General features: G+C 38.8%; 1 protein-coding gene and 1 long non-coding RNA gene across 3 annotated transcripts; one reads left to right on the top strand and one right to left on the bottom strand.

The window, feature by feature from the left end:
* Nucleotides 1–610: 610 nt before the first annotated feature.
* On the bottom strand, nucleotides 611–11,114 carry LOC144364639 (uncharacterized). Of its 2 annotated transcripts, none has more exons than XM_040279132.2 (5): nucleotides 10,979–11,114; nucleotides 7,400–7,454; nucleotides 5,628–5,754; nucleotides 4,618–4,710; nucleotides 611–3,367 (listed from the first exon to the last, which is right to left on the bottom strand). In XM_040279132.2, the coding sequence occupies exons 2-5, from the start codon at nucleotides 7,412–7,414 to the stop codon at nucleotides 1,194–1,196; spliced, it is 2,409 nt and encodes an 802-aa protein (XP_040135066.2). In that variant the 5' UTR covers nucleotides 7,415–7,454; nucleotides 10,979–11,114; the 3' UTR covers nucleotides 611–1,193. The 2 variants fall into 2 exon arrangements, with proteins under 2 accessions (XP_040135066.2, XP_077888053.1); XM_078031927.1 differs by having other exon boundaries at nucleotides 10,975–11,090.
* A 23-nt stretch (nucleotides 11,115–11,137) lies between these two features.
* On the top strand, nucleotides 11,138–12,748 carry LOC144370788 (uncharacterized). Its single transcript, XR_013430743.1, has 2 exons — nucleotides 11,138–11,272; nucleotides 11,365–12,748. It is a non-coding gene; the product is annotated as an uncharacterized LOC144370788 (long non-coding RNA).
* The last annotated feature ends 60 nt before the right edge of the window (nucleotides 12,749–12,808 follow it).

The following is a 12,808-nucleotide window of genomic DNA, read 5'->3' on the forward strand; positions in this document are numbered from 1 at the left end:
CTTACTTCCATGTTTAGAGAACTCAGCAACCTCAATGATATGCTTCCTACTCATTTGAATCTCCTAGTAGTAAGTTCCTGTTCTACCAAAGGACGCACATTCTGCATCCTGACCAATTCTTTTTCCAAGTTGCTCCTCCTTCATTTCCACTGCTAGGAAAAATTAAGTCATTAATGCCCCAAGAAGCAACATGTTTGATTAAACTTATTAAAGCCATTAGAACACAGATGAAAATGTAGAGAATAAGAAAATGATCAATTACAACAATTACTATGAAAAACATCTGTCAGGAGTAACTTCTGACAAACCTCTGCCTTAATGGTGTTGAAAATAACCAATAGTTGGGGTTAGGGCTGTAGCTCAGTGGCAGAGCACTTGCCAGGCATGTGTGAGGCACGGTTTGATCCTCAGCACCACATAAAAATAAATTAATAATAAAATAAATAATTATTGTGTGTCCCTCTATGACCAAAAACATATTTTAAAAAAATATCAATAGTAGGATAGAGTCCTACCATTCCAAGATGAACAAGATTCATTTTCATTCTATATTGTCACAAAAATAACTGAATATACTGTATAAAACAAAAGAACACTAGGCAAAGTCCAATAGGATAGGACACAGCTTCTTAAGAAAATCTGGCAAAGGACAGGTGATAATCATAATGGGGCTAATACCAAATAAACATTGTAGTTTGAAGTACTGAGTGTTTTTCTACATTTCAACTCTCTCTCTTAATTTTATTATGGTTACTTTCACATCTCTTCTGATTACAAATTTGCAATATTCTGTATGTAATTCCAGTGCAATTTTCAGTTACACATTTTCCCCATTTATTAAATATAGTACCAATGAAGTACTCAGCAATACTAAGATTATGCAGATTCAGCAGTCTCTCCATTTATGAAATAAATTATCGTTCCAGCAGACACTAACTTTGGCATATCAATGATAATACTATTTGCAAAATCCCTGATAAAACTCATCCTAAGGTCTCTCTTCTGAGTAGCACTTGGGAAAGTTCAAGGTTCTGACTGAAACCTTTAGTATACCAATGATGAGAGTTCCTTCATGTGCTCTAAACCACTGGGACGTGAAGAGCTAAGGCTGAAACACTGAATTCAATGAAACAAATTTCTTTCTTTGGGGAACTGAAGGATTCACATGACACTTGAGTCTTCCAAAAAAAAAATCATTTTATAGAACTTTCTTCCTGTATGGATTCTTTATTCTTACCATCTCTTTTATAGGACTTATCACTGACATGAATTCTGTGATGAATTGTAAGATTTGATCTCCAGCTGAAGCTCTTACCACATATCTCACACTTGTAAGGTTTCTCCCCCGTGTGAACTCTCTGATGAGACTGGAGCTGTGAAGCCCGACTGAAGACTTTACCACACACATCACACTTGTATGGTTTCTCTCCAGTGTGGACACTCTGGTGGAGCTGAAGACTTGAGGCCTGACTGAAGTGCTTCCCACACTCCCCACACTTATATGGTTTTTCTCCTGTGTGGACCCTCTGATGCATGTCCAGATTCAAGCTCCACTTGAAGCCCTTCCCACACTCCTCACATTTATATGGCTTGTCTCCAGTATGGACCTTCTGATGGGCTTGAAGGTGTGAACTCCGACCAAAGCTCTTCCCACACTCTTCACATTTAAATGGTTTTTCTCCACTATGGACTCTCTGATGGGCCAAAAGATTTGAGGCCTGCCTAAAGACCTTCCCACATTCCTCACAATTATATGGTTTTTCTCCTGTGTGGATTCTACAATGAATTTTAAGATCTGCTCTTCGACTGAATCCCTTTCCACACTCCTCACATTTGTATGGTTTCTCACCAGTGTGGACCAACTGGTGAATCTGAAGTCGTGAACTCTGATTGAACCCCTGCCCACACTCTTCACACTTATAAGGTTTCTCTATGCTGTGGGCCTTCTGATGGATTTGAAGATAGGAACTCTGACTGAAGCCCTTCCCACACACCTCACATTTATAGGGCTTCTCCCCTGTGTGGACCACTAGATGAACTTGATAGTGGGAGTTCCTCCTGAAGCTCTTCCCACACTCCTCACATTTGTATGGTTTCTCTCCAGTGTGGACTCTCAGATGAGCTTGAAGGTTTGAACTTAGAGTAAAGCCTTTACCACACACAGTACATATGTATGATTTTTCTCCGGTGTGGACTCCCTGATGGGCCTGAAGACTTGAAGGCCGACTAAAACCTTTATCACATACCTCACACTTATAGGGTTTTTCTCCTGTGTGGACCCTCTGATGAATATAAAGATTTGAGCTACAAATAAAGCCCTTCCCACATTCCTCACATTTGTATGGTTTCTCTCCTGTATGTACTCTTTGATGGGACTGAAGATGTGAATTCCGACTGAAACTCTTACCACAAGCATCACATTTGAATGGTTTTTCCCCAGTGTGGAGTCTTTGATGATCTTGAAGATGAGAGGCCTGACTGAAGGCCCTCCCACACTCCTCACAACTATAAGGTTTTTCTCCAGTGTGGACTTTACAATGAACGTTAAGTGCTGATCTACGACTAAAAGCTTTCCCACAATGCTCACATTTGTATGGTTTTACTCTTGTGTGAACTTTTAGATGGGTTTGCAGATGTGAGCTCTGGCTGAATTCCTTACCACACTCATTACACTTATGTTTTCCTTCCATGCAAACTCTCAGATGAACACAAAGAACTGAGCTGTCATGGAAACCTTTTCCACATTCAGTACATGTCCGAGACTCCTCTTCTGAGTGTTGCTGCTGAGGATCAAAGCTGGAGAAATCACTGAAGGCTTTTTTATACTCATAACACTTGTAAGGCTTCTGTTCTGGGGGAGTCATTCTGCGCTTACAAAGTGTCGAAATCTTTAGGCTCTCTTTTCCATATTCATTGAGGCCATAAGATTTTTCACTTTTGTCTACTTTAAGATCATCATGGTGATGTGAAATCCAACTGATGGGGTCAATACTCTGTTTGTACTGACAGAGTTTATTTTTCATGGAAATCTGTTGATATCTACTCTGATAATTCTGTGATTCAATCATGGAAGTTTTCCTCCAAGAATCCTGAATTCTTAAAGTTGGAAACTCTGAGTCTTCAGTATGGCTAGGACCATCAGCTTTATGATTCTGTTTAAAATTCTCATCTTCAGAAATTTGAACAGGTAGTCCTGTCCCAACCTGGCAGGAGGAATAACACTGCTTATGGACCTGAGTATTATTTATTATGGTACTATGACACCTGGTTAAGTCATTTGCAATTTGTTGCCAGATTTGCCAGCAGGAAAGTTTTTCATGGGATTCTCTGTCTTGAACAGTCCTTAACTCACTTTGATTGTTCTCTCCTATAAAAACAGAATTCAGAGACACAAATAAGTAAATGCTTTACTTGAAGATTCACTTAGGAACAGTAAGAGACATTAACAAAACTCAGGATGGTTTAGCACAGTTTTTCACCATATAGGACATTCTTTTTTTTTTTTTTTTTTTTGGTACTGGGAATTGAACCCAGGGGCACTTAACCACTGAATCACATCCCCAGTCCAGTTTTTCACCATATATGAAGGCTTTTGGTTTACTGGCAGAAACCAAGAGATGGTCCAATAAGCTCCCAACTACTAAGCATTACTGAAACTCATTTAACAACACAATTACTGACATACCTAAATCTTTCCATTAAAATTACAAGTCATTCCTATTACAACACAGTATCAATAAGGACAAAATGGAGCTCAGAGTTTTATAACTACTGCCCAAAATAGTACTGGCATTTAGTAGGTGTTCAAGCAATGGATGCACAGATAAATCACAATTTGACTTCTGGGATTCTCATAATTCCAAATTCAAGTTTGAGCTAGATCAGATGCAAGGGGTTTTTGTTTTGTTTTGTTTTTGTTTTTAAAAGTAAAGTATATGAAATCCAAAAAGAATAGAAAGTGCAGTTTTGTTGAGAAGGCACAAAGCTGTACTTGAAGCAGGGGTATACCAAGTGTGTTAATGCTGAGGACAAAAATAAAAGATGGTAAGAATCACTTAGGGTGAAAGAAAAGCATGAAGATTTGTGTACTAGATCATTCTAAAGATTTCCTTACTTCCTTTCTTCCTTTTTCCCTTCCTCTTTTTAGATGCAGAGACATTTGCCTTTGACAAGAATGTTTTCCAAACTGATAAATTCAGACCATTAATGAAATGTGCAATAAATTTAATAGCTAGTGATAAATGTTTAGAACAGATTAGAAATGATCAGAGAATCATCACAAGCAATAATAGTGTCACTATGTGAAATGTCTTCTAAAGGTGTATAAATCTGAACACCCATAAAATGTGGATTTACTCTAAGTAAAATAAGCCACAAGAGAATTCTGAGCAGAGGAATATCTCACACTCTAACTTAAGGCTACAAAGGATTACTCTGAGTGCTATGTCAGAGAATAGACTGTAGAAGGGGAAGAAAGGGAGAGGGCAATCAGTACCAAGGTTGCTGCAATAATCCAGGAAAGAATTTGCAAGTTGTGCCAGGTGACAGCAATAGGGGTGATGAGAACAAAAGAGATGGACAGTTAACTATAAAGATTCAAAACTGCTTGGTCCTTACCTAAACTTGTCTCTCTTTGGGTTGCTGTCTTCATCATCCAAAGCTTTTCTTCTCTTTCTGCGTATGATATATCTCGTTTGAAGAACTGATGCTCTATGAACAGGCAAAGTCATAAGTTTAAAAGACATAGTAGAGCTAAAATGTATATTGCAAACAGTTCTAAATGTATATTCAAGACACTGAAAATAGTGTTTATCACACTTTCTTAAAAAAAAATCATCACCCATGTGGGCTGGGACATAGCTCAGTTGGAAGAGCGCTTGCCTTCCATGCACAAGGCCCTGAGTTCAATCCCTGGCACCACACACACACACACAAAAAAAAAATCACCCAATACAGGAATATCATTTATTTCATGAACCAAATATGTGTACAAAACATACAATACAAAAAATCTGAATGATATTTTTCTTTCCTTTTCTTTTCTTCTTCTTTTTTTGAAGATACTAGTGATTAAACCCAGGGCCTCATTCATGGTAGGCAAGCATTCTTACCACTGAGCTACATTCCCAGCCCTTTTTTAAACTTTGAGACAGGGTCTTGCTAAGTTGCCGATGCTGGCCTCCAACTCATGATCCTCCTCCCTCAGCTCCTAAGTAGCTGGGATTACAGGCACACACCACCATGTCCAGCTGAATGACTCATCTAATGTCTGTTTTTGTTAAATTTCTTTCTACTGACCCTTACACTATTCTTGCAGTTGGCCAGTTTTTGCTAGAATGTGTACCATTCTTCCTAAGGAGCACCAATATTTCCTATCCTCTTTTATTTAATTAAAAATTGCTGATAGGATTCAATAAATTGGTTTAAAATTCAGTAATGAGTCAGAAGCAAAATTTGAAAAAGAATAGGCAAGGAATAGTAATATACTGTCCATGTATCATTCTTTAAAGATCAGAAACATCCTGCTTCTGTAGCCCACAGGAATTAGGAAAGTCTGGGAACTATTTCAAGAGCCTCAAAGCATTAAAATGCCAAGGTTACAGAGTTATTTGAGAGGGAGGCCTCACCCACTGAGACCAGGTTCCTGAAGTTTTCTACCATCACATCTTGGTACAGCTTCCTCTGGGCAGGATCCAGCAGTCCCAGCTCCTCCTCAGTAAAGGCCACAGCAACATCCTTGAAAGTCACAGCTTCCTACAACACACACATATGACTTCAATCTTACAGTGTCCACTGGAAGAGAGATAGCACTGAGAAGAGAGAAATAATGGGTGGGAGGTTTCCCTGGACTCTGAGCCATGTGTAGGTTCCCCAGCCCTTTTCCTTCTATCTTATTGATGCCATACACTGATTTTCCTCAGCCTTACCAAAAATGCTACTATGAAAAAGAGACCTGGTGCTTATACTATAATAAGTAAGCTCCCTAGAAATCTAGTGGATGTAAATGTAAACATTTTAATTAAGATTTCCAATTTCCTCAGAATTTTTTATCAATTAAATTCCAACAGTGCCCGATAGCAGCTGCCTTCCCACTGAGGTCAGAGCCAGATGACTTTAAATAGTGTATAGGTTGAAATAAACCAAAGGGAATGTCAAATCTCTCCATCTTTTACTAGAACCTGATACCTTCACCTTAGATCTTTAGTATTCCATGTGAATACTTTTCACAGCCACTTTTATTTATGTTTAAAATGAAGAGGAAACACAGTACCTCCTCATACAGCTAAGGCATAAATGCAGTGATAGAGCATAAGTGCCTGGCAAGTTCTCTAGTATCACTTTTTACATTAGATTTTTTACATTAATGTCATATATTACTTGGGCAAAAAAAGAAGAAGAAGAAAAATTAAAAAGCCAGGCACACGTCCCAGTAACTCAAGACACTGAGGCAGGAGGATTCCAAATTCAAAGCTAGCTTCAGCAACTTAGTCAGCCCCTGTCTCAAAATCTAAAAAAAATTAAAAAGAGATAGGGATGTGGCTCTGTGGTCAAGCGCCCCTGGGTTCAATTGCTAGTACCAAACCCACAGAGGAAAAAAAATAGATCAGTAAATGAAATATACACAGAGTATGACTCAAGCATGGGAAAAACAGAATCTAAATCTTGTGGTAAGAAAATGTTGAGCAATGTTTTTCTATGTGAAGCAGTAGTCAAATCTGATGCATTGGGCTGTATTTAAATCTACCCAAAATATCTAAGGTACCACATGTAGGACATATCTTTTCAATTCTGAACACCTAGTATATTAAGAATCCCTTTAAAAATGCAGTATTTTTCAAAATTGAATTTTCAGAAAAAGCTAAATGTAGGAACACTGTTCATTGTAGTGTTCTTGAAACAGTGAAAGTCCTGACTAAAATAAATGTTTACATAGAGAATAGTTTAAGAACTGGGTATATAAATTTGGTGGAAATTTAGTAAAGCAATTAAAAATAAATTTGTATAACATTAAACAACAACAACAAAAAAGAAAACATGAAGCATTTAGGGGCTTGGGGATATAACTCAGTGGCAGAGAGCTTCCCCATCATGCAAAATGCCCTGGATTTGACTCCCAGCATAGAAAAAGAATACATGAGATTAAGTAAAATTGTATCTGTTATGAACAGAAACATATAACTATGGGCATACCTGTCCATTAGTCTATAGAGTTTTATTTGTAAAGTAAAAAATGAAATAAAACAAGAACTAATACCAACAGCTAAACTTAAAAGGGACAAAACAAGCACCTGGTACATTCTGCAGGTCCTCATGACTTGACTTGTTTTGAAACACTTCCAAACTCTGAGCACTTTTTAAAGAGGCACTTTTAGTAGTGAGAAAGGTAAGTTCTACTCACCTTGAATGTGTTCATCTTTATCTTTCCAGGGAGTGCAGAGTCCTAAGAAGAAGAACTAGGAAAAGAGAGAAATCATCAGAAACTGAGAAAGTATGTAACTAACCCATGTGGTTGCTCCTTGCAAATTACTTGCTCCAAATATTTTAAGGTACTCGGAGCTCACATGTTGTTGCCCTCTTCGATGTGAAAATCTCTTAAAACTTCTAAAAAATATTTGGTTGTCTTTAATAATTTGCTAGCCCAACAACAATACTTTATTATTATTATTATTATTATTATTACTACTACTATTATTACTATTAATATTATTATTCTGTGCAGGGGATTGTACCTAAAGCTTCATGAATGTTAAGCAAATACTTTACCACTAAAGTATACTCCAAGACCAACAACAGTATTTAAATTGATTAGGAAAACTTTAAAAAGTATAGAAATCTGATGTTTCCTTTTGGTTTTGTAGTTCCAGGGGTTTATCCCAGGACACTGTACATGCTCTACTCCTGAGCCACACCCCCAGCCTTTGCTATTCCTTTTCAAGTGGGAAGTACCCTTTTAGCACATATGCATAGAGGTAAAGAAACTGATAAAATTAAGATATTGCAATAAAAAAGTGTGACAATCTACACTCAGTTTAAGTGAGAAAGACAGAAATCTGAGTTCATATTGTTATAAATAATGTGTAACAAATAACTGAGAAGAGAAAAAGTCCTTTCTATAAAACACATACACTAATACATTTAGAATAAAAAATAACTAGAAAATCACTGATGAGTGCTAAAAGTTGGTGGAAGTGTGTGAGGAAAAAGATAGCTACATAATCTCAAAGTATTAAGGAAAAAGATAACCTGTTGTTTAGCTGGAAACATCAAGTATTGGCCCTTAGCCAAAAGAACAAAGCTGAGACCACCACTGAGTGACATCTGACTTACATCATGCACAAAGAAGGAAGCCTGCTCACTTCTGTGGCACTTCTGCTGATAATACACAGCCTGATTATCATGAACAAATACCAAATAAACTAAAAAGAGTGGGGACATTCCACAAAATAATTTGCCAACTTTACAAAAATATCCAAAGCAAAAAAAGAAAAAGTTTGAGGAATCATTCTAGATTAAAGTGACTAATGAAACAAAAACTTATATGCAATGCAATAAAAAACTTATGTGCAATGTGCAATAAAACTGGGCTAATCTCTGACCTGGGGGTGAAGTGTTCTCAAAGACTCTGAGAACAACAACTTTATTGAGAAAGTTGAATGAATGAATTTAAATATGAATTGTGAGTTAGATAACAGTATGCTATCAATGTAATTAATTTCATTTTAATCATTGTCTCCAGCTTGTTTTAGTAGTTGGGGAAAAAATGTGTACATATAAGTATACAAACACATATGTATACGTACATATACATAAAGCTGTAGAAAAGAAAAAAAAACTCTAATAGCTAGTAGGGCAAGGGCCAATACTTGATGTTTCCAGCTGATCAACAAAAATGAGGCAAGGCCATTCAGTGATAGTGATGGACAAGAAAGAAAAGAAGACATTCTAACACACAGGCACATTCTACAATAACAAAAAATAACCAAATAACTGTTTCTCCTGACTAACATGAGTGACCACTTCATTACTAGTGAAAACTCTAATCTGTTTGGTTTCTCCCACCTCCTAGGGAAAAATTATTAGAATACTTGGTCATCAAATTACTTCTGATTATTGACATCATCAAATCCAGAACAAACTCACTGCCTACACTTCTCCCCATCTCAGCTTATACAAGTGAAAATGCTACAACCAGCTCCTCCTAACTGCCTCTTACCAAGAGACCCCAGGCCTGATTCCCAACAGTATGTGGGTTCCCTTTAGCAGCAAGCTAAAATAAAATTAAATGCCTTTGGTTACAGATATGTTCCTGGTATTATTTGACTCATGATTACCAACAGAGAAAATAGGCAAGATGCAAACAACTAGTGAATCTCAGTTGAGTATGAGATTTTCTTTTAGTGTTTTGCAACTTTTCTGAAAGTTTAAAATTTATATGAAAATAAAAACTAGCCAGGTGTGGTGGCACACACCTGTAATACCAATGGCTTGGGAGGCTGAGACAGGAGGATTGTGAATTCAAGCCAGCAAGGCAAGGCATAAAGCAATTCAGTGAGCCCCTGTTTCTAAGTAAAATATGAAATAGGGCTGGGGATGTGACTCAGTAGTCAAGTGCCCCTGAGTTCAACCCCCAACACCAAAATAAATAAATAAATAAATAAATGAAATCAGGAAACTGTTATAGTAACAATAACAGTAGTAATAATAGTAACGATGACTATAGAAAAAAAAAGTATCTAGCATTAATTGACAATTACTAGTGGCCAATCTTGCCACTTTAGACAAAAATCCTCTGGTACAAAAGAGCAATGAACCTATTCCCCAAATCCCAGGAAAAATTTATCTTCACATTTCTAATTCTCTCCATGTTAACTCGAGACTTGCTAGCTGCCTTCTGCTCATGTCAGGATTTTTAGAAGACTTGATAACTGGCAAAATTTACTGAACAAAATCATCGGACTAAGTAGGATGCTTGTGTGGCCAGCTCAGTTTTAACTGTGACATTTGGCAAGATCAATTGCCTTAGGCCTGAGTTTCCAAGTAGGTCCCTTTCCTGAGCCTGTGTAGGAATCACCTTGGGATTTTGTTGAAATCCCAATTTCTGGGTTCCATCTACAGAAATTCTAAAGTGGAAGGTCTTAGATGAGACTTAAGGCTGGGTATTTCTCACTATGTGATCCTAATGCTGTTGATTTGTAGACTCATTTCTTCTTCTTCTTCCTTTTTTTTTGCCATAGGAGGGATAAAACATGCTTCCTACCACTGAGCTACATCACCAGTCTTTTTAAAATTTATTTTCAGACAAGGTCTAAGTTTCAGAGGCTGGTCTTGAGCTTGTGATCTTTCTGCCTCAGCCTCCAGAGCAGCTGGGATGATAAAGGAGTGCAATCATGCCTGGGAGATCCCAGTCTCAAAAGCACTGCAGTGACTATTAGTGTCTCCCCAAAAGACCTCTGCTAAACAAAAACATAAACAATGATGACAAAAAAGGCACTAAACTATTAATATTTGTTATTTTTACATGCTATAGTTGTGGTAATTAAAGTTTTTATTTATTTGTGTTTTCCATGATTAAAGGTTATTTCTATAACATAAACATTATTTGAAATAAAATGAAACCCAATCTTGCTCTCAAGATCCCCTCAAGTCTCGGCCTATTTCCACACAATAGTGACCAGAGTCCTATGACCCAGAGAGACCATACCAAAGACAGGATGAGCTCAGATCTGGATTCACGATGCTTAGGATCCAATGCTATTCCTGCCACCTACTAGCAATGGACCATGGGCAAACAGGTTACGTTCCCTGTTTCTCAGTCTCCTCATCTTCACAGTAGGAAAAATAGCGGTACCACTTCACAAAGCACTCTGAAGGGCTTCACCTGTATAAAGCCCTTAGGATGGAACTTAGCAACTTAGGCTTTAACTGTAACACATTCTCAGATTTATGTGATATTTGAGGAATGACAAGTCTTACTCACGTGGGGCTCTGCGGCCTCTTCTTTTCTGCAGTGCTTTTGGACAAGTCAGGAATAGTGAAGAAAAGGAGGCTGTGAAAAGCCAGGGTTGTGTCTCCACCTCCAATCAGTCACATCTTCCAGACCAGCTAGAAGCAACACTCCTCTTCTTTGAAAGGTCAATGGTTTAGGGATACTGCAGTTGCTTCCTGACCCCTCGGACGCTCAGTACTTCAGTCCTGGACTACATTTCCGACAGACGAAGTCCAGAAACATGCGCTTCTCGGAAAATGTTTAGTAGTATCAAGAAAAACCCAGGTACCAGGCAGTTTTAAATCTTTTGTAGTATACCACGTTTTTCTCAAAATATTCCATCATTTGAAGGTGTGACTTGTATTTTCCTTTTACAGAAAAACAATCAAAAGCACAAAGGGGTTAACTAGGCGGTCCGAGGTGAGACCGTGTGAAGCTGCAGGTCAGGCTCGCAGGTGGGCGAGTCGGGCAGGAGGCGCGAGCCCCCGGGAGACCCTCAAACTCCGTGAAGCACGACCCAGGTACGCCCCCAATTCAAGGAAGCTCCGCCCTAGAGAACGCAAAACGCCATTCGCAAACGTCCGCTGTCAGCCGGTCCTCCCCAAACGAAAGGCTGCTAAGTGTTGTTCCCAAGTACATTCAGGAGACATTCGAAAGGTTTCAAGGGGAGAAGATCAAAACCACTAAAGCCCGAGAAAAGATGGCTGCTACGCCATCCTCCTGGAGCGGAAGTACCAGCGACTACCGAAAGCTCCTGGGCTACACGGCTTCATCCAGAACTCCCCAGAACTGCCTTCCCCCACTGGAAGAGCCTGCGAGTACAGGAGTTCCGGGACTACGCTTCCCAGGATTCCGCGGCGGAGAGGGACCGTTTACAGGAAGGGCTTAGAAACGGAAGTATGCGAGATGCTCGGAGCTTAGACTACAGGTCCCAGGATTCTAGGCGGGAAACCAGCCACAGTACTTCAGTCCTGGACTACATTTCCCGAGAGACAAAGTCCAGTTCCCTGGAGCCGAAGTATCCAAATACTCTGCCCTCCTAGTTTTCACTTCCCAGAAATCCCTGAGAAGGTTTTGGGCAAATGTCTGTTCATTGTTGTGTGTCAGTCTTAGAAGACTGTAGATTCTTATAAGACTGAGAAGCAGACTAGGCTTTAGATATTGGCTGTGATATCAGTGCTCGTGTCACCGTCCCCACCCCCAAATTCATGTGTTGAGATCAAGCCCACCAGATAATGGTATTAGGAAGCTGGACCTTTGGGAGTGATTGCATCATGAGAGCTTTTCCTCGTGAATTGGATTAGTACTGTCAATAAAGTGTCCCGAGGCAGCTCATTTGCTCTTTCAGTTACGTGAAGAAATCACTAGAAGGAAGTACCTATGAACCGGAAGTGAACCCTCAGAAACCCTGAAGCCGCTGGCACCCTGAACTTGGACTTCCTAGCCTCCAGAACCGCGAGGAATAAAGATCTGTTCTTTATAACCTAGCCAGTTATGGTGTTGTAGAAGATCTGGAATGAACTAAAGCAGACTTATTGAAGGGGTCATTTTCAAGGAATAGGAGTTCATTTCCTTTGGTAACCATCAAAGACCTTCTCCACAGGAGTATTGGGAAAAGGGAATTAGGACTTCTCTAGAAGGAACTGATACCAAAGTGTCAAATCCCTGAAACTGCATGATGGTGGATGTATTTTGTTAGCATTTTCTGGCCCTCACAAAAGTAAATAAAAATCTTCTCTCAATAAAAATACTATCATCCCAGGTTTCAAATTATTTCTATAATTTAAATTTTTCTTATACTAACGCTTGAGCAAATGAACT

Source organism: Ictidomys tridecemlineatus, chromosome 15 (genome assembly GCF_052094955.1).
Source record: "Ictidomys tridecemlineatus isolate mIctTri1 chromosome 15, mIctTri1.hap1, whole genome shotgun sequence".
In the NCBI taxonomy this organism is placed as follows: Eukaryota; Metazoa; Chordata; class Mammalia; order Rodentia; family Sciuridae; genus Ictidomys; species Ictidomys tridecemlineatus.